This window comes from Bos taurus, chromosome 16, assembly GCF_002263795.3.
Source record: "Bos taurus isolate L1 Dominette 01449 registration number 42190680 breed Hereford chromosome 16, ARS-UCD2.0, whole genome shotgun sequence".
Classification (NCBI taxonomy): Eukaryota; Metazoa; Chordata; class Mammalia; order Artiodactyla; family Bovidae; genus Bos; species Bos taurus.
The window spans coordinates 41,565,252-41,586,139 of record NC_037343.1 but is presented as its reverse complement, the minus strand read 5'-3'; the positions used below and the strand labels follow the sequence as shown (position 1 = coordinate 41,586,139).

At 50.7% G+C, this 20,888-nt stretch overlaps 1 protein-coding gene across 1 annotated transcript in view; it reads left to right on the top strand.

Moving 5' to 3' along the window:
- The window catches only part of TNFRSF8 (TNF receptor superfamily member 8), an 86,140-nt gene that overhangs the window by 51,980 nt on the left and 13,272 nt on the right, over positions 1–20,888 (top strand). Inside the window, exons 9-14 of the mRNA XM_002694054.6 lie at positions 3,083–3,176; positions 3,446–3,591; positions 5,425–5,526; positions 5,660–5,713; positions 13,039–13,064; positions 17,161–17,344. Of these exons, the coding sequence (XP_002694100.2) occupies positions 3,083–3,176; positions 3,446–3,591; positions 5,425–5,526; positions 5,660–5,713; positions 13,039–13,064; positions 17,161–17,344 (606 nt within the window). The remainder of the gene's footprint in view (positions 1–3,082; positions 3,177–3,445; positions 3,592–5,424; positions 5,527–5,659; positions 5,714–13,038; positions 13,065–17,160; positions 17,345–20,888) is intronic.

The following is a 20,888-nucleotide window of genomic DNA, read 5'->3' as shown; positions in this document are numbered from 1 at the left end:
TGTGCGTGTGTCAGTCACTCAGTCGTGTCCGACTCTTTGCAGCCCCACAGACTGTGGCCTGCCAGGCTTCTCTGTCCATGGGATTTTCCAGGCAAGGATACTGGAGTGGGTTGCCATTTCCTTCTCCAGTGGATGTTCCTGACCCAGGGATCGAACCTGGGTCTCCTGCATTGCAGGTGGATGCTTTTCCGTCTGAGCTACCAGGGAAGTTTCTGCCCTGTATCAACATGAATTGGTCATATAGGTACGCCCCCTCCCTCTTGAACCTCCCTGCCACCTCCTACTGTCTATGTGAAAACCTCCAAAAAGCGGAGGGTTCCTCAGTTCAGTTCAGTCGCTCAGTCGTGTCCGACTCTTTGTGACCCCATGAATCGCAGCACGCCAGGCCTCCATGTCCATCACCAACTCCCGGAGTTTACCCAAACTATGTCCATCGAATCGGTGATGCCATCCAGCTATCTCATCCTCTGTCGTCCCCTTCTCCTCCTGCCCCCAATCCCTCCCAGCATCAGGGTCTTTTCCAATGAGTCAACTCTTTGCATGAGGTGGCCAAAGTACTGGAGCTCCAGCTTCAACATCTGTCCTTCCAATGAACACCCAGGACTGATCTCCTTTAGGATGGACTGGTTGGATTTCCTTGCAGTCCAAGGGACTCTCAAGAGCCTTCTCCAACACCACAGTTAAAAAGCATCAATTCTTCAGTGCTCAACTTTCTTCACAGTCCAACTCTCACATCCATATATGACCACTGGAAAAACCATAGCCTTGACTAGATGGACCTTTGTTGGCAAAGTAACGTCTCTGCTTTTCAATACGCTATCTAGGTTGGTCATAACTTTCCTTCCAAGGAGTAAGCGTCTTTTAATTTCATGGCTGCAGTCACCATCTGCAGTGATTTTGGAGCCCCCAAAAATAAAGTCTGCCACTGTTTCCACTGTTTCCCCATCTATTTCCCATGAAATGATAGGACCAGATGCCATGATCTTAGTTTTCTGAATGTTGAGTTTTAAGCCAACTTTTTCACTCTCCTCTTTCACTCTCATCAAGAAGCTCTTTAGTTCTTCACTTTCTGCCATAAAGGTGGTGTCATCTGCATATCTGAGGTTATTGATATTTCTCCAGGCAATCTTGATTCCAGTTTGTGCTTCTTCCAGTCCAGCGTTTCTCATGATGTACTCTGCATAGAAGTTAAATAAGCAGGGTGACAATATGCAGCCTTGACGTACTCCTTTTCCTATTTGGAACCAGTCTGTTGTTCCATGTCCAGTTCTAACTGTTGCTTCCTGACCTGCATATAGGTTTCTTAAGAGGCAGGTCCTCAGGACCCTACTAATCCAAGAAGAAAATTAATCCTGGCCTTACTTTCTCTTCAAAATGTTAAAATCAGAAAAAACCTGAGAGGCATAATGAGAGCTTTTTATAAGATAAGCATGGGTAGGCGGGGGGTTTGCTTTGTATCACTTAAGGGAAGGGGTGCCCCCCACCCCCCCGTCAGGAACGTAGGCGTGGAGGGGGCTAGTAGCCGGGCTGGACCTACTTCAAATATGGGCCATTTCCTTCTGCCCTAGTAAAGTAGTTAATCATAAATTTGTAAGAAAATGCTCAGTCCCCAGTAGGAAGCAATGTGGTCCCATGAAAAGTGCTCAAGGCTGGGACTCGGGAGCCCTGATTTCTGGTTTGAGTTCAGGCTCTGTGGTTCTCTCCGTCTGTGAGAAGGGGTGGCTGGGTCACATCAGAAATGACTGTGCTTGAACTGCTCCTCAAATGCATTCTGTCAGCACAGTGACACAGCCTTCCCCTTCCTATGTACTCAAGTGAAGTGAAATTATGTTTTTGCAAAGGCTTGTACACAAATACTCATAGCTACCCAGGTGGTGCTAGTGGTAAAAAAAAACCCGCCTGCCAATGCAGGAAGCTTGAGAGATGCGGGTTCGATCCCTGGGTCAGGAAGATCCCTTGTAGAAAGGAATGGCAACCCACTCCAGTATTCTGGCCTGGAAATTACTTTCTGTTACTCTAGATTAAGTTTTTGGGGATATTTCCGTAAAATGTATTCTTCTGTGTCTGGCTTCTTTCACTGAGCTTTTGAAGTTCATCCATGTTCTAGCTGTATTAACACGCTTAGGCACTCCATGGTGTCCGACTCTTTGCCACCCCATGGACTGTAGCTTGCCAGACTCCTCTGTCCATGGGATTCTCTAGGGAAGAATACTGGAGTGGGTAGTCACTCTCTTCTCCAGGGGATCTTCCCGACCCAGAGATCGAACCTGGGTCTCCTGCATTGCAGGCAGATTCTTCATCGTCTGAGCTACCAGGGAAGCTCCCAGCTGTGTTAGTACTTCATTTCTTTTATTGCCATACAGTATTCCAGCATTCAGAGATACTACATTTCACCATCCGATGGGCACTGGGGTCATTTCTGCTTCTTTGATGACTCCATCTCCTCCCTCCCATCTCCGGGGCTTCCCCACCTTTTGTTTCCTCTGCTTAGAAACTCCCGATCCCACTCACATCCTAGCACCTCCCTCCTCAGGGAAGCCTCCCTAGTGAGACGAGATCGAGCCTGCCATTACAGGGACCCCACCTGCCTTCATGTGACACCGAGTCTATGAACCCCACCAGCCGATTGGCCCCCAAGGGTGCAAATCTTTTCTGTTTTTCTCACAGCTCTGTCCCAATTCCCAGCACGCAGCAGGTGCTCAGTAAAGAGTTGTTGCATGGAGGGAAGGGAGCAGAGAGGGAGGAAGCAAGGAGACAGCCAGGACACAGACTTGGGTCTGCCCAGCTGCCGTGTCCTTCCGGCCCCACGGTGCTGCCTCCCTGGAAGTCACCAGTCCTGATGCGTCAGGCTCTTTGGCACTGATTTTTTTTTTTTTTTTTAATTTAATTTAAAAATTTGAAGTATGGTTGATTTACAAGATATTAAATATAGCTCCTTGCTATACAGTAGGTCCCTGTTATTTATCTCTTTTATATATAATAGTGTGTATATCTGTTAATCCCATTTCCCAGTTTATCCCTCCCTCCCCGCTTTTCCCTTTGGTAACCATCCTTGCCACTGTTTCTAACCCACTCCCTGCAGGTATGGCTGAGACAGGCACCACCTATGAGCCACTTCCACCAGGGAGCCCTCCTGACTGCAGCACCAGCCCGGAGGACCGTGAGGCGCCTGCCAGGTGACTCCTTGGGCCCCTTGGGCCTGGGGGTGGGGGCAGCCGGCTAGGGATGGCAGTGGGGCTTGGGCTGGACCTTTAGGCCATGCCCGCAGGTCATTTTGGAGAATGTGAGTCTATGTCTGTGCTGGCACCGTGGAAGGCCAGAAGGCCTAGAAACCCAGGCCCTGCCCTCGAAGTGCCTGGCGGACACTGTTGGCAGAGGAGCTGGGGTCTCAGACCTCTGTTTCCATCTCAGCCATCCATCTTACCTCTGGCCTCTCTCTCTGCAGCCCCACCCCCTCCTTGGTCTCCCTGGCTGACTCCTTGACTGGAAAGGAGCATGGAGGGGGTGTCACCCACGCCTGGGAGGACACCCCAGGCTCAACCAGCGCTCCCATCTCCTTCTCCTCCACGGGAAAGCCGGCTCTGGTTTCAGGTAATGATCACCCCCATGAAGCAGGGCCTTCCTCCCTGGGGACCACAAAGAGGGAGGCTTCTCACTGGGCAACAGCGTCACTTGGTGGGGGAAGGTGGGGCTTGGGAAGTCCTGGGAACAAAGTTGACCCCAGGTCTTTGGCTTCTTGATCTGGAGCTGTGGCTCTGTCACTTGCTACAGATTATTCCTTGATTCTTCTGAGCAGGGATTTTATTCTCAGCTTCTTCTCCACGGCCCGTAATTGCTACTCACGAAATATTTGGCGACTAATCTCATGACCTTGACTGGGCTTCCCTGGTGGCTCAGTGGTAAAGAATCCGCCTGCAGTGCAGGAGATGCAGGTTCAATCCTTGGGTCAGGAAGATGCCCTGGAAAAGGAAATGGCAACCCACTCCAGTATTCTTGCCTGGAAAATTCCATGGACAGAAGAGCCTGGCGGGCTACATACAGTCCATGGGGCCACAAGAGTCGGACACGACTGAGTGACTAAACCACCACTACCTCATGATCTTGACTAGTTTCTTACTTCCTTTGAGCTTCAGCTTACTCACCTTTTAACGTTGTAACAGCGTATACCGCAAAGGGCAGTAAGCAGAGAGTGATATACAGGGGCATTACCGGCTCCCGGCATGCGATTTTAAGGACTTGCAGTTCTAGTGTTGGACACTAGGCGGCGGTAGTTCTCAGCCAGCAGCCCTCCGCGAGGTCCTGGATTTGGCAGTTTAGCAACTTGTTAGAAAAATAAATTACATGTCTCCCCCAGCCAACTGAATCAGACTCTGCATTTTAACATGGTCCCCCGGAGATTCATAGGCACAGGAATGTCTGAGAAGCACTTATCTCGTACGTGTTGTTACTGTTCGTTCGCTAAATCATTCTTAGCAGGCAAGGATCCTGGAGTGGGTAGCCATTTCCTTCTCCAAAGGATCTTCCCTGACCCAGGGACAGAATCAGTGTCTCCTGCATTGGCAGGTGGATTCTTTACCATCGAGCCACCAGGGAAGCTATTGGGTACATGCTACTTTTTTAGCACCTAAACATGGATTTTAAAAAATAATAACTATATGTTGCTTTTCATAAGTGACAAAGGGGCAAAAAAAAAAAGAGGCAAGTACTAAGAGATAATGAAATACATCCAGATAGTGGTTAACAGCGTGGGCTCTGGAGTTGCGCTGGCCTGGCCTGAGCTATGATTCCTACCCTCTGGGTGACCTTGGGCCTGTTAATCTTTGCAAACATCAGCTTCCCTCCATTGTAAAATGGAGATGGTCATGGTGCCCATGGCATAGGGCTGTTGACTCCTCATTCAAGGAGCACTTGCTGAGCGTGCTTATGTGCGGAGTAGATGTGCCTGCCCTCGTGGAGTTTCCAGTCTAGAGGAGCGGCTGGGAGTTGTGCCAGACTCCTAACTTCACCCTCTCGGTTGCTCTGCCTGCCAGCCGCCCGGGACTGGGCCTCACACACGCCTTCCTCCCCAGTCCCCTGATGTCATCCTACTGGACCTCAATTCCCTCTTCATTCTGCCTCCTTGACTCTCCATTTCTCCCCCACTAGCAAGGGTTTGTGCATTCTTCAACTCTTTAGCTCCCCCATGGGCTTCCCAGAGCCAGACAAGAAAGGACAGGTGGGTGAGGGCTGGACCAGATAGCTACAGATAGGATCTGGGTTTCTCTTCTGGCTTGGGAAAGGACCAGGTCCTGTCAGCAACAGTGGAGTCTGTGTCCAGAAGGAGGAAGCAGGCCGGGGTGAGGGCTGTGCTGTGTGGTTGCTGTAGGGCCCCTGGCTCCCTGCCAGGATGTCAGGGTGTGAACGCAGGGCACCTCTGTGTTCCAGGACCTGTGCTCTTCTGGGTGATTCTGATGCTGGTGGTAGTCGTCAGCTTCAGCTCCTTCGTCCTGTGCCACCGGAGGGCCTGCAGGAAGTGGATTGGACAGAGTAAGTGCCTGTATCCTTGGGGCCCTGGGAGGGCAGGGGGCCCTGTGCTAGCCTGGCCTGGGTCCTTTTCCCGTCCTGCCCGCTGATACCCTCTGAGGCTGGCACCCCAGTCCTCCTGCTGCTGTCATTTCAGAGCTGCATCTGTGCTACCCAGTCCAGACCTTCCGGCCCACGCTGGAGCCTGTGGGTGAGTGTCCAGGGGTCCAAAAGGGCTGTGCGTGGCTACACCGCAGCTCTGCACGGTGGGCCAGAACTCCCTTGGGGCTCCCTCTGTGTGGGGGTTCCCACAAGCTGTTCCTCCTTTCTGTGCAACCTCGTATGTGATGGGAATATAATGTGGGTGGAAACTGTGACATGTTCCCTTCAGCGTCGGATGTGGTCTGGGCCCAAAGCTTCAAAAACTCACCTTGTCCTTCGTTCTCTCCTTGGCCGTGCCCTCAGGAGAGGCCTTCCCTTCCTCTCTTCTCTCTGTCCCTCCTTCCCAGCCTCCTTGTCATTTCCCCTGCCCTTTCCCTCCTGCTGGTGCCCAGGGTGTAGGGGTTGGGGTAGAGGGAGCAGGCTAACAGGGCTAGAGTCTGATTCTGCACTATGAGCTACATGACTGGGTGAATTACTTAATTCCTCTGTGTCTCAGTTTCCTCATCTGTACCAAGTCACTCCGTCGTGTCCGACTCTTTGTGATCCTATGAACTGCCAGGCTCCTCTGTCCATGGGCTTTTCCAGAAAAGAATGCTGGAGTGGATTGCCATACCCTCCCTCCAGGAGGTCTTCCTGACCCAGGGATTGAACCCATGTCTCTTCTATCTCCTGCATTGGCAGCTGGGTTCTTTAGCGCTGCCTGGGAGGTGGGGTCTAATTCAAAGAGTGGGTGTGTGGGTCCATTGTGGCGGGGCCTGTTGAGCGCTGTGTGCAGAGCCTGCGCGCAGTCAGCATTCACAGACTGTGGCTGCTGTTTGCTGACAGCTCCCCTGTGTCTGGGGCCTTTTTTCTCACCAGGAGTCCAGGCCTTCCTGAGTTCTCGGTTGATCTGAACTCTTCTCTCTGATCCCTGGCCAGCCTCCAGACCACCTCTTCTAGGCAGCCTTCCATGCCCCACCCATTCCAGGCAGCAGACTCAGCTCTCACCTGGCAGGGGGCTGGAGGGGCGACGCCAGCCATCGTGTGCCAAGTATCTCTTCTCCCCTGGGTTACATCTTTCAAGGCAGGACAAGGTCCTCCTCAACATGCCACAAGCATTGATTGAGCACCTGCTGTGTATGGGCCCTGACCACAGGGGAAGGAGCAAACACAAACGGTTTGAGCTTCCTTTCTGGTTTCAAGGCAGTGTCCTATGACGGTCTCACAGACCCAGAAGCCCCACGGTAAATGGGTGATGCTCTTCATTTCGTAATGAAGAGATGAGACCCAGGGCCACGCTGTCTGTAGTTGCCATAGCCAGACTCAGGAACTGGTCCTGGAGCCGGCAGGCCTCATTGGCAGAGGTCTCAGTCCTTTACCCTCTTCCTCCCCACCCCACCCCCCGCCATGGGCTGTCCACCACCCAGTGCCCAGCCTGACACCCAGCGGTCAACTCAGACCTCCTCGCCCCCCACGTCCCCAGACCCCACGGAAACCTTTGCCCTAGCCTGGCTTCTGACTTGGGCCCCTGAACACAGTGTGTGAGGCGTGTTTTGGGTTTGGTGAGTTTCACAAGCAGGTGCTTGTGTTCTCTTCGCAAGGGGGCTTTTTGTGTTTTGACAGTTTCAAGCCTTTTTCCATGAGCTGTCAGGCTCAGTGTCTCATTGAAACCTGCGTTTGCTTTCTTGACATTTTTCTAGTATTAGAGTTTCCATTGCTGTCAGTTTATTTTTTTCTTCAAACCTCCATGATAGCAGTTTTGTCACACACATACAAAAAAAAAAAAAAAGAGAGAGAGAGAGAGAAAGAGAGAAAAGACAAAAAGCACCTTCTCTTAAAAAGTCAGACTTACCAGGAACTGAGCCTGGGGCTCAGTGGTGTCCACCCTGTTTGGTGCCATTTCTGGCGCGCTGGCTTCCGATGGGTCCTTGGGGGTCTGGTTCCCAGGGAAGGAGGTGACGAAGGATGCAAAATGTGGGTGGACTGAGCAGGGTGGGTGCAGTGGGAGCTGGAGGGGTGCAGGAGTCTTTCTGCACTTGTCCGTTCCTTTGTGTATCCGCCCTGCACTTCCTAGTGGCCCTGTGCTGGGTCCGGCAAGTGGCCCTCCCAAGCTTTCTGACCAGCTCAAGCAGAGTGGGAATAATCTGGCCTCAGTCCCCCTGGTCTCAGAACTCCAGGGCTCAGGGAGCCCAGGTGTGGTTAGCAGTGATCCGGACTTGTGGATTTAGCAGGTGGATCTGACTTGGTGGCGTGTGTCCTCGGGGGCAGGCATCTCCATAAGTACACGTGTGTTCTCATCTTATTCCTCCCAGAGGCCTGTTATACCCATTTCTCAGATGAGAAAGCTGAGGCACGGGAAGATGAAGAAGCTTGTCTAAGGCCACTTGGTTAATGAGCAGTACGACCGACCAGGATTTTGTTGGTGGTGCTGGCTAGATTTTTGCTTAAAGGGTACCCTGGCACTGTTGACACCTGCCCGGGATCTTCCTTTGCTGTGGGGATTGTCTTGTGTGTTACAGGATGCCAGGCAGTCCTGGTCTGTAGACCCACCAGATACTAGCAGCACCTCCATCTGTGACAGCCAGCAGTGTCTCCAGGTACTGCCACATGTGCCCTGGAGGGGAAACGTCTCTACTGGTTGAAAAACACTGGCTGAAAGTCTCTTAACCCTTCATTTAAAAAAACACTGTCATCATTACTTTATCTGTTACTTCAGGCAGTTTTAAGTTGGAAACATTGCTTTGTTTTGAAACAACTTCAAACATACAGAAAGGTACGGTGAACGTATTTTTCCTGAACTATTTGAGAGTAAGTTACTGACTTCATGCGTTTTTACCCCTGAATACCTGAGTGTGTATTTCATACAGCCGCAGGGAAATCAACATCAGAGAATTCGCTTTGCTGTATCTCCACCAGCTAGGTCTCAGACCCCAGTCTGGTTTCTTCGAACATTGATAATAATACCTTGAATGCAGTCCAGCCTCTCCTGTTGCATTTGGCCACCGTGTCTTTGTCCCCTCTAGTCTGAGTTTCTCCCTCCTGGTCATGACCTTGCCATTTTGGAAGACTGTACCAGTGATTCTGTGGCTGCCCCTCAGCCCGGGTTTGCCTGACTCTGGAGTGAGGTATCTGCCCCATCCTCACTCCCGCCAGGTTTCCCTTTGTCCCTTCCCCTGCATGTTCACCACAAGCCCTGGATGAGCGGGTGTCTGCCAGCCTTCTCCACCATGCAGTCCTATTTCCTCTGTGGTCATCGCTAAGGGGAGGGGAGGTACTTTGAGGCTCTGTGAATAACCAGTGCATCATCAGCCTTTCCTCTGTTTCTGTATGTTTGTCTGTCTGGATGTGTGATTCCTTTCTTAGTCTGCTGTCGTTACTTAATTTGATGTTCAAATTGTCCCGGGTGAGGCCAGTGAGGGCCCCTTCAAGCTGGCTCCTGTGTCTTTTTGATTCCATCTTTCTGTGTTTGGGGCTCATCTCTTTTTAAAATCTGTGTGTGTTTTTTTTTTAATTTATTTTTCAATTGAAGGAAAAAAAATTTTTCTTTTCCTTTTTTTTTTTTGGCTGGGCCATGCGGTCTGTGGGATCTTAGTTCTCTGACCAAAGATCAAACCCCAGCCCTTGGCAGTCAGAGTGCTGAGTCCCAACCACTGGACCGCCAGGGAGTTCCCTGGAGCACTCCATTACCATGTTCCCAGCTTAGCTTGTAATAATTCCCTGCCCCTTCCTGGACTGGAATCTAAGGCTGCCTGTTGCCAAACTCCTTCCTTGGGTCTGTTCCACTTCCCATAGCAGCCAGAACCCCAGGCCAGACAGGGGATGGAACTGACAGCAGAGAGCAACAGGGATGGAAAGGATGGATAACTTGTCAGAACCCATGTGCTTGGCTTGAGCAGCCCTCAGAGCAGCTCTGGGAAGCCAAGCACTTATCTATGGGGACGAAGGGGGCCGCTGATGCCCAGTTTGTTCTTGGATTTGTGTCCTGGGACGCTGGACACATTTGTGAGAAGATTGCGCTTATTCCAAAAAAGCAAGATTACCAGTGAATGAAGACAGGGAACTGAAGCAAAATTTTTGAGGGAAAAAGCCCTTACGAAATCTGACCTCTGCACTTGGCACCGTTCGTTCTAGGTCTTTATTAAAGAACACAGGCAGGTTGTAACACGGCTATAGGCCGAGGTTGATACCATCTGGATTCTGCCTTTTCACCTTGACATTATTTTATGCTGGTTTCTGAGAGACAGTATTGAAATCTGGTTTTCTTTTCGGTGTGATGGAGTGTCAAGCCACGGGAATATCCTGGGGCTCCCCTGGTGCTAGGGAGCATTTTAGCCACCTTCCTTTTTGTTTGTCTCCTTCCCTTTTTAATGTTGTAATTTAAAAAATCTAAACAGACTTCATTTTAAAGAAAAGTTTTAGACTTACAGAAAATTTGAGAAGTTAGTGGAAATATAGCCCACACCCAATTTCCTCTATTATAAACATCTTATTCTACTGCAGTACGTTTGTCACAATAAAAGCAATACCGATACACTGCTGTTCTCTGCTGCCCATACTCTGCTCAGATCTGCTTGACTCTGCTAGCATGCTTCTGCTGCTCCAGGATCCCGCCCAGGACACTGCTTTGCATTTGTGCCTTAGGCTCCCTTGGCCTCTGACAGTTTCTGGCCTCCCTAGCTTTTGGTGACCGCGGCAGTTTTGAGGAGTGCTGGTCAGTTAAGTTATAGGATGATCCTCTGTTGGAACTGGTCTAGTATTTTTGTCCTGATTAGATTGAAGTCAAGGATTTGGAGGAGGAAGACCATATGAGTTCAGTGCCATTTTCATCACAACGTATCAAGAGTATGTGCTCTCAAATTAAAATTTGAAAACAATTATTTTTTGGTTTAGTAGACAGGATAGAACTCCAGTGTCCCTAGCCACAAGGGACTAGTTCCACTGTGAAGTAAACAGTGGGGCCTCAATTTTGAAGACATTTGGGGAAAGGGAAAATTGGCTTTCTGTTAACTGGCAAAATGTTCTAGTGGGACTCTGTTTATGTTAAAATGTGTTATGTTTTGTATGTGCACATATACGGACCAGGGGGCTAAGATGGTAAAGAACCTGCCTGCAATGCGGGAGACCTGGGTTCCACCCCTGGGTCGGGAAGATCCCCTGGAGAAGGGAATGTCTACCCACTCCATATTCTTGCCTGCAGAATTCCATGGACAGAGGAGCCTGGTGGACTGGGCTGTATAGTCACAAAGAGTCGGACATGACTGAGCGACTGATATTTTCACGCTTTCATATATGGACCAGAGTCTCTGCTGAGTTTATACATTAAGAAATGATGGTTGATGGAATCTTGATTTTTGTTAACTTATCCCAATAAAGCCTACAGAAACTCAAAAACATAAGAAAGAGAGAATATGCTCTCAACATGATTGCTTCCTGGGCACCTTCTCTTCTGAGGTCTCATTTAATCTTCATAAAAACCCTCTGAAGGGGCATGATCTTGCCCCTTTTCCAAACGAGAGAACTAAGACCGGGAGAGGTGAAGGACTGTGCTGGGGATGCGCGGCTAGGCAGGCCTCCGATGCAGGACCACTAAGCTGCTTCTTTGTTTGGCATCTGGCTTGTTTTCAGTTTTTTTGCTTATTATAGGCTCCACTGCTGTGCACAGCCTGGTTACTTTCCTTCAAGTTATTTCCTGAGGGTGTGTCCCCAAAGAGGGATTACTAAGTCAAAGTGTGTGAAGTTTTCACTGCCAGATGGTTCTTGAGAAATGAGAAAGAGGGAACCAGTTCACAGGGCATGAGCAGCTGTGTTCCTGTTTACCCACATCCTCTCCAGGACTGTGTCTTACCAATTTTGTTTATTCTGTCTTTTTACTTTGTCACATATTTTCTCCCCTCAATGACTCTCTGCCAAATGACAGTTGGCTGTTTGCAGAACTCAGACATCACTCTCAAAGGATAAAGATTTGGCTTCTCTGACTTCATTTAAAAGAATGTGCCTCAGGCCGGACAACATTTCTCAAAATGCTGGCTCGGGCTCTGGACAGTGGCTACCTTGTGGGAGAGAGCCACGAGCCTCCTAAGGTGACTGCTTTGCTGGGAATAGCAGTTCCCAGATTTGTTTGTTAACTCAGTAATCAACCATTGTGTCATTTTACACATGTGTTCTTTTGACCATGATTCTGATCCATTTCCCCTTTAGACACTTTACCTGCGGACGGTCATTTAAAATGGACATGGAAGATTGTCCCCCAAAGTGACCTGGTGTCTACACAGCAGGTTCAAATTGCCCATCATGTTGTTTTATCATGGCTGGTTGGCCCCCAGTGTGCATTTCCGCTAGGATTTCAGAAGGCTGGTTCCCCAGAGCAGCTGAGGTCAGACAGAGTTCCCGAGGTGACTCAGCTGGCTGGCCTCCTTATATGCGAGTTCTCTGGTCAGATGTCCACACCTAAAGGCAACAAAAGTTAAGACCCTGTAGGTGGTCCCCTTGGGAGTATAAGGGGCCGTGCGCTCCCAGAGGACTCAGCGCCTGGGAGCTGACTCACCCCAGTGTAGACACGTCTCGGTACCATCTCTAGCTTTTCCAGTTGGACATCTGGTTGTGGTTAAGGGTCAACATATACTTGGCCGTGACCTGATGCCCTGTTTAAATCGAGAGAAAAGTTGGAGAGGAGGGTGGCGTTTAGGGTGAGAAGTTGAAGGTTGTCCCCTGAGGATCACTGTGGCCTGAGCCCACACTATCGGAAGTGTGATGACCAGTGAGACTGGTCACGTGGACTGTTTCGGGCACACGTGATAGAAGGCTGAATTCATGCTGGCCGGAGCCTAAAGGGCTCTGTGGCCATCTGGCTTTAGGCATGCCTGACTCGGGGGCTCAGAAAGGATCCTCAGGACCTGCCACCCTCTCTCTATCACCATGAGGTCCTCCTGTGTGGGTTGAGTTTCACATGTTGCTCCGGGGGGCTCTGGCCTCTTCTGCCCCTGGAGGCCACCAGGCGATGGCAACAGCCACAGACCAGCTTCTGACCCTGCCAGAGCCTCTTCGGCTCCAGCTTCTGACCCTGCCAGAGCCTCTTCAGCTCCAGCGGGGTGCACACTGGTCTTGAACCACTCCTGTGCGTGTGTAGGAGTGGGTGGATGGGGAGGGGTCCGGTGTGCTGAGGGGCTTGGTGGCTGGGAGAGAGATGACTGCCCTGTTCTCTGGCTGCCCCTGGGAAGTGAGGCCCTGTGCCCCGGGCCTGAAACCCATCCACTGTTCTCCAGAGTGAGGTCTGAGGAAGGACCAACTTCCACCCTGGGGGCAGTGGAGGAGGCACTTGCCTGCAGTGGGGTGGGGCAGGGCCAGGCAGCTGCCAGATGCCCCTTGGTGAAGTGACTGCTCTTTGTCTCCTTGCAGATTCCAAGCCGGGGAGGAACCCGATAGTAAGTAGCCTCTCCCTTGCCCCCACCCCAGCTTTGTGCCCCTACATGTGACTCCTCCTCCATCAGAGCTGCTGGTTCTGACAGTGACTGGGTGGGTCCTTTCCCTCCCACGGCCCAGATGCAGGTTCCCCTGCAAGTTCAGGCTGGGGCTGCCCCACGCAGGGAGCTCTGAGCGCGGTGGGGCCTCAGCCAGGCCCTGGCCAGGGATGCGCAGCTCCACCCCCACGGCAGCCTCGGCTCCTGGCTCATCCCACTGGGGACTTCCAGAAGGGCCTGCCAGACAGCAGGTCTGATTTTGACCATTTGGGTGCCAGGTGTGGTCTGAGAGAAGGCTGGGTTCATTTTCCCCTTTGTCCTTCAATCCTCTGTGAGTCTCAAAGCTGGGATGTCAAGTCAGTAGCACAAACTTTTGAAACTTTAGCTAGCATATATGGAGCACCTGGTGCTCCCAGGTGGCGGAGTGGTAAAGAATTCGCCTGCAATGCAAGAGATGCAGGTTTGATCCCTGGGTCGAGAAGATCCCCTGGAGGAGGAAATGGCAACCTACTCTAGTACTCGTGCCTGGAGAATCCCATGGACAGAGGAGCCTGGCGGGCTACATGGGGTCGTAAAGAGTCAGACGTGACTGAGCACATGTGCATGCAGGGAGCACTTCCCGCGAGCTAGGCTTCTGGCTTTCTCCAAGTTGTTCCCGTTTGTCCTGGCAACACACTGAGGTTGGTACTGTTGTCCTGTTGTATAGGAGAGGAAACAGAGGCCCAGACAGGAAAGGTGATTCCGCAGTTGGAAAATAGATCAGCTGGGATTTGAGGGCTGGTGTGCGTGACTCCAAAGCCAGTGCTCTGGGCTGTTACCCTGAGCTGCCTCCTAGCAAGGCTATCTTCACCCGCCTTTTATGACGCTCTCGCTGTGCCAGGCGCTGGGCTGGGGGCTTTGCACATGTTACCGCCGAGCCTGCGGGCATCCTGCGTGGGCCGTGCGCGCCAGGTCCTCTCCAGGCTTCGCTTGGGCCCTGCTCTGTGCCGGCCTCTCAGGGGCAGCGCAGGGACCAGTGAGGGGGCGTGGGGAGAGGAGCGGCCCTGCTTTCCACAGCTGAGAGGGGCAGGACGAAACATACCATATGACCAGGTCTCAGATGTGTATGGTTTGCCCACTTCCCCCCACACTTATCAGTTCTTCCATTCCTTTCTTTTTTTTAAATAGTATTTTTAAGTTTTATTTATTTGGCTGCCCTGGGTCTTTGTTGCTATTATGGGCTTTTTCGAGTTGTGGTGAGCAAGGGCTCCTCTCTAGCTGTGGTGCACAGGCTTCTCATTGCAGTGGCTTCTCTTGTTTCCGAGTACAGGCTCTAGAGCACGCAGGCTTAAGTAGTTGTGGTGCCTGGACTTAGTTGCTCTGTGGCATGGGGAATATTCCCGGACCAGGGATTGAACCTGTGTCCCCTGCGTTGGCAGGTGGATTTTTTACCATATCACCAGGGAAGCCTCCATTCTCTATTTTTAAACATAATAGATGGAACCACAATACAGGTTCAATTTCAAATCATGAGAGATCACAGTCAAACATGCTTGAGTCAGATAAGCTGCTGTTACGATATCAAGAAGTTTCATGAAAAAAGTATTTAATGATTTGTAAGATACGAACAAAGCTAGTGGAGGTGATGGGATTCCAGTTGAGCTGTTTCAAATCCTAAAAGATGATGCTGTCAAAGTGCTCCATTTAATATTCCAGCAAATTTGGAAAACTCAGCAGTGGCCACAGGATTGGAAAAGGTCAATTTTCATTCCAATCCCAAAGAATGTTCAAACTACCACACAATTGTACTCATCTCACACGGTAACAAAGTAATGCTCAAAATTCTCCAAGCTAGATTTCAACAGTACGTGAACCAAGAACTTCCATTGGATTTAGAAAAGGCAGAGAAACCAGAGATCAAATTGCCAACATCCATTGGATCATAGAAAAAGCAAGACAATTCCTGAAAACCATCTACTTCTGCTTTATTGACTATGCCAAAGCCTTTGACTGTGAGGATCACAACAAACTGGAAAATTCTTAAAGATGGGAATACCAAACCACCTTACTTGTCTCTTGAGAAACGTTATGCAGGTCAAGAAGCAACAATTAGAACCAGACATGGAACAACGGACTGGTTCCAAATTGGGAAAGGAGTACACCAAGGCTGTATATTGTCACCCTGCTTATTTAACTTAATGTGCAGAGTACATCATGTGAAATGCCGGGCTAGATGAAGCACAAGCAGGAATGAAGATTGCCGGAAGAAATATCAATAACCCCAGATATGCAGATGATACCACCCTTATGGCAGAAAGTGAAGAAAAACTGAAGAGCCTCTTGATGAAGATGAAAGAGGAGAGTGAAAAAGTTGACTTAAAACTCAACATTCAGAAAACTAAGATCATGGCATCCGGTCCCATCACTTCATGGCAAATAGATGGGGAAACAATGGAAACAGTGACAGACTTTTATTTTCTTAGGCTCCAGAATCACTGTAGATGGTGGCTGCAGCCATGAAATTAAAAGACGCTTGCTTCTTGGAAGCCTATGACAAACCTAGATAGCATATTAAAAAGCAGAGACATTACTTTGCTGACAAAGGTCCCTCTACTCAAAGCTATGGTTTTTCCAGTAGTCATGTATGAATGGGAGAGTTGGGCCATAAAGAAGGCTAATCACTAAAGAATTGATGCTTTTGAGCTGTGGTGTTGGAGAAGACTCTTGAGAGTCCCTTGGACTGCAAGGAGATCAAACCAGTCCATCCTAAAGAAAATCAATCTTGAATATTCATTGGAAGGACTGATGCTGAAGCTGCAATACTTTGGCCACCTAATGCAAAGAGCCGACTCATTAGCAAAGATCCTGATGCTGGGAAAGATTGAAGGCAGGAGGAGAAGGGGACAACAGAGGGTGAGATGATTGGATGACATCACCGATTCAATAGACATGAGTTTGAGCAAGCTCTGGGACATGATGAAGGAGAGGGAAGCCTGGCGTGCTGCAGTCCATGGGGTCGCAAAGAGTCACATACAACTGAGCAACTGAACAATAACAACAGCAAAGATAATCAAATATATTTTGACCACATGGACCAGTGCATAAATAGTAACTTCTTTAAGACTACCATCTTTTAAACTTCAAATTATTTTAAAAGAATATGAAGGATTATGTAACTGTATTTTTGGAATTTTTCAAACTCATTCCCTTTTGAAGCTTGAAGGTAAATGGTATTTACGTTAGAACATTTCATGAGACCACTTCTCCTTGGCACTTATGGAAAGGTCAAAACTGAAACCAACATTTTCCTGAAACATATCTGTTTTTAGTACATTACTGTGATCATAAAAGACTGCTGTCCCAGGAGCAGGGGAGTTGGGGTGGGCCTAGAGCTGACACTTGTAGACTGAGCAAACATGTATGGATTCCAAAGGGAGACACTGGGTTCTAGTATTGGCCGGACACTTACTAACTAACCCTGAGCAAGTTACTTGACTCTTCTGTGCCTCAGTTTCCTGATCTGTAAAATGGGGAGATATTAACCGCCTTGTAGACTAGTTGGGCTTCCCAGGGGGCACTAGTGGTAAAGAACCACCTGTCAATGCAGGAGACAATAAGAGACTCGGGTTCCATCCCTAGGTCAGGAAGATCCCCTGGAGGAGGGCTTGGCAACTCATTCCAGTATTCTTGCCTGGAGAATCCTATGGATAGAAGAGCCTGGCGGGCTACAGTCCTTAGGGTCGCAGAGTCAGACATGACTGAAGCGACTTAGCATGCACTCACGCAGAGTGGTTGTTAATGATTAGCACGTGTTGAGGGCCACATACACAGTAAGCATTGTATGCGATGCTCCACTATCCTTATTTAGTGCCAGTTAAAAACGATGTGCCTTCACAGGGTCCCATATGCAGGAACATCAGGTCATCCATGCTGAGAAGCCCAGGGTGAGCACATGGTGGCTTTAAAGCAGAGAAGGAGACTTGCTGGGGGTCTATGGAGATGAAGAAATGCATTCCCCAGCGCAGAGACTGGGGGAGGTTGGGGTACCCTGCCTCAGCACCATTTCCTCTGCCCACTGCAGCTGACCAAGAGTGTATCAGTGGCAGACCCAGGCAATGAGGAGCAGGGCTTACTGAGCCGCCCGGCCATGGAGACCTGCCTGGAGAGCCTGCGGCTGCTGGAGGCCAGCCCAGTCAGCAGCCCCCCTTCCCCCACAGACCTACCTGAGCCCCGAGGGACCATGGAGCATACCAACAACAGGATTGGTGAGTCGGCCTGTTTGGGGGGTCCGGGAGTGCTTAGGGGGCAGTGGGAGATGGACCCTGAGCCCCTAACGAGGGACCAGAGACCCTGGGGATGGAAAGCTCAGCAAGGAAGAGACAGGGGCTCCCCAACCGGCTTTTATAAGTAGGAGATGCTTTTCATGAAGGAGTTAAGCCATTCTCAGGGGTATCTACAGCTTGCTCCGCCTCTTCATCCCAATTTAAATTTCTGTAAACTAGAGGAGCCTGGCGGGATACAGCCCATGGGGTTGCAACATTCAGATATGACTTAGCGACTAAACCACCACCACCAAACTAAGAGTAGTCAATACTTCTGACTTCCCGGGGTCATTGTGGGAACTTGTGAAATGATGCTCGCAAAGTTGCCCTGGTGGCTGCGGGGCTCCCTCTGCCTGGTGCCTGCTCTTATTAGAGGGGAAGTAAACACCATCCAGCCCCCAGCACAGGGCCTCTAAGACGGGTGGAGGGAGATGTCAGGAGAGACATCAGCCAAGAGCTGCCTCTTGGCTGATGCGTTCACATTTGGGCACTGTGCGCTGGTCACCTCTCCTTCTGAGGCTCGAGTCAGTCCCTCCATTTTACAATTGGAGAAACATCGGTTCAGGATGAAGTGATTTCCCTGGTGCCCCAAACTGCAGCCTCCCTCCAGCCAAGGCGAACCTTCCACTCTCCAGTCTTCTTCCTCCTCCTCCCCTCACCCCGGTACATCAAGAGCGCTTCTACCAAAACGCATACTTGCCCATCTTATACCCCTGCTTGAAGGCCTCCAGGGAGTCCCTGCTCCCTGCAGTGTGAATTCCAGGCTGCTGCTTCTCCTTCCCACCAGGCTCGCCTGCCTCCCAACCCTGCAGGTCTGCTCCCCCTTCTCAGTGGCAGTGTTCTAGTTTTTGGAGCCCTCTCTCACATCTGAGCTTCTCCGTGGGAGCTTCTTCCTCACCTGAAATAGTCAGCTCCACCTCCTTGAATCTAGTCAATTCTTTTCTTCTTTGGCTGCACCACATAGCCTGTGAGATCTTAGGCTGCAGTTTGGGGCACCAGGGATCGAACTCATGCCCTTTGCAGGGTAAGTGAGGAGTCTTAATCGCTGGACCACCAGGGGAAGTCTTGAATAAATTCCTGATGTCCCAGGACCTTGCGTATTTGCCTCCTCTCCAGGAAGCCTTCCCCGCCCTCTCTACTCTCCTGTCTAGGAGACACCCTCTGGGTACCCCCAGAACCCAGGCCTCTCCACCTTGTGTCCTCAGCTCCCAGCAGTATGACTGTGTTTGCAGCTTCCTCCCCGCCCCACCTGGCTTTAAGCTCCCCAAGAGGCAGGGTCTTAATGGGCTCCATCTCTGTCTTCTCTGGAGAGTTAACCATCACTGAGATCATTCCGAAGAGGCATTTGTGATCATCCTACATATTTCTGTAGCAGGGGTTGGTGGATGGAACTCTGAGGGCAGAACCGTTAGCGCCAAACTGAAACTTTTGGAATTGCAGCTTTCAGCAAATTTTATTCGGAGAAGGCAATGGCACCCCACTCCAGTACTCTTGCCTGGGAAATCCCATGGATGGAGGAGCCTGGAAGGCTGCAGTCCATGGGGTCGCTGAGGGTCGGACACAACTGAGCAACTTCACTTTCACTTTTCACTTTCATGCATTGGAGAAGGAAATGGCAACCCACTCCAGTGTTCTTGCCTGGAGAATCCCAGGGGAGCCTGGTGGGCTGCCATCTATGGTGTCATACAGAGTTGGACAAGATTGAAGCGATTTAGCAGCAGCAGTAGCAAGTTTTATTGGAAAAGGATGTATTTTGGGAAATACTGCTGAAGACATTTTTTGCAAATTTCCTAAGAAGTCCTAGTTTGAATGTTTGAGTCCTTGCTGAGCACAGTGCCTGGAGCCACAGGGCTGGGGCTCTGGGAGTGTTTGGCAGGGGTGGGTAGAGGGAGGTACCAGGCTCCCAGCAGGGCTGGGCCATGGGCAGCCTGGTCTATAAGCCTGGTCTGTAAGCTTGGAGGAGGTCTTCCTGGAACATTCAAGAGATGGTGAGCCCTCTGTTCTTCTGACATCTCCTGAGAGGAGTAACCCCTGGTCCAGTCCCAAGGGGACCACACTCTGGTTACCCCTCTACCCCTGGGCACCAGGCACAGGGAACCCTGTCCTTTCACCTTCACCACCACCACCCACTCACCCCCAACCAACACAACTTTGGATGCTGGAGCCCTGAATGGGGCAGGAAATCCAAGCAGCTTCTGGAAGACCCTCTCCCGCAGGCAGCCCTGTGGTGGTCGGTAGACAGAGCCCAGGGAATCAGGACCCGGGGAACGTGAGGGGGTGACAGCCTGGCCCCCCAGCTTTGGCTGCTTCTACCTGGACAAACATACCCCGCTTCATTCACACCCCTCCTCCTCTATGTCTGTCTGTCTGTCTCTCTCATCTCTGGCCCTGCCTAGTTTCTTCTGTGTTCTCCCTCACCTCACTATCACTGGCTTCTATCTTTTGCCAGCCCTTCTGGTCAGGTTCTGCAGGCTTTAGTGGACGGTGTGTGACTTGAGGCCATGCTCTCTCTTTTGGGGGGTAGGGGGCTCCCAGCCTACAGCTTATTTCATTCTTGTAACCTTCTCTCTCTCCTAGAGGTATCAAAGACCAAAACAGAAAAACTGGATTATGCAATGGGTTGAGGGTGCAGGGGCCCCAAGAATCTTTGGGGGGCTCCTGAATCAGAGGGGTGTAACTGGGTTTCCCAGCAAGGCAGGCATCCTGAACCCCACCCTAGCTCTCAAGTTCCCTCTTGATAGCTTCCCCATTCAGACTCCAGAGAGAGAGTTCTAGGGCCGAGGGGCTGGGAGCTGGCACCCTGCCCTGAGCTCAAGGCCATCAGAAGCTGGGCTACTGGAGTTTGCAGTTAGCTGATCTGGGTGAAAGCCAGGCTCCCTACTTCCCAGCTTCTCTGGCAGCTTACTTAGCTCCCCTGAGACTCCAAAGCCCTGGAAGCAGGAGGTCAGTGGGGGGGGGCGGTGGGGCGCGGGTAATGCAGCTAACAGGCTGGGCTGGTTATTCATCCATGCAATTCACACAGGCAGCCCTCCTGTTTGCAAGGCAGGCACACAGCAATAAGAAATAAACACCAAGATATACGGGCCCCTGCAAAGCTGTCCAAATCTCAGGCTCTTGGCAATTATTAACAGGGTTGAGGTTTCTGTAGGATGTGGTCTGGGTTAGGCTGGACTGAAGAGGTTCCTGGGACGCAGAACTTTGAAAACTGGTGGCATCTCAGGAAAACCAGGACATGTTGCCGCCACCCGCTTCCCCTCCTCCCGCCCGCGCAGTCCCCAGATTTCTGCTTTAGGCATGTGAATAGGTGCTGAAAGGGAAGCTGGGCATGGTGGAGTTTCTTTGGGGATTTCTACTGACTACCTGGTGACCTTGGGCAGGTCATTAACATCCCTGAGCTCCATCTGTAAATGGGGATCGTATAATAATCGGCCATCTATCTTGTGGAAGTGATGCAAAGATTCGGAAGCTAATGTGTGGAAAACATCCA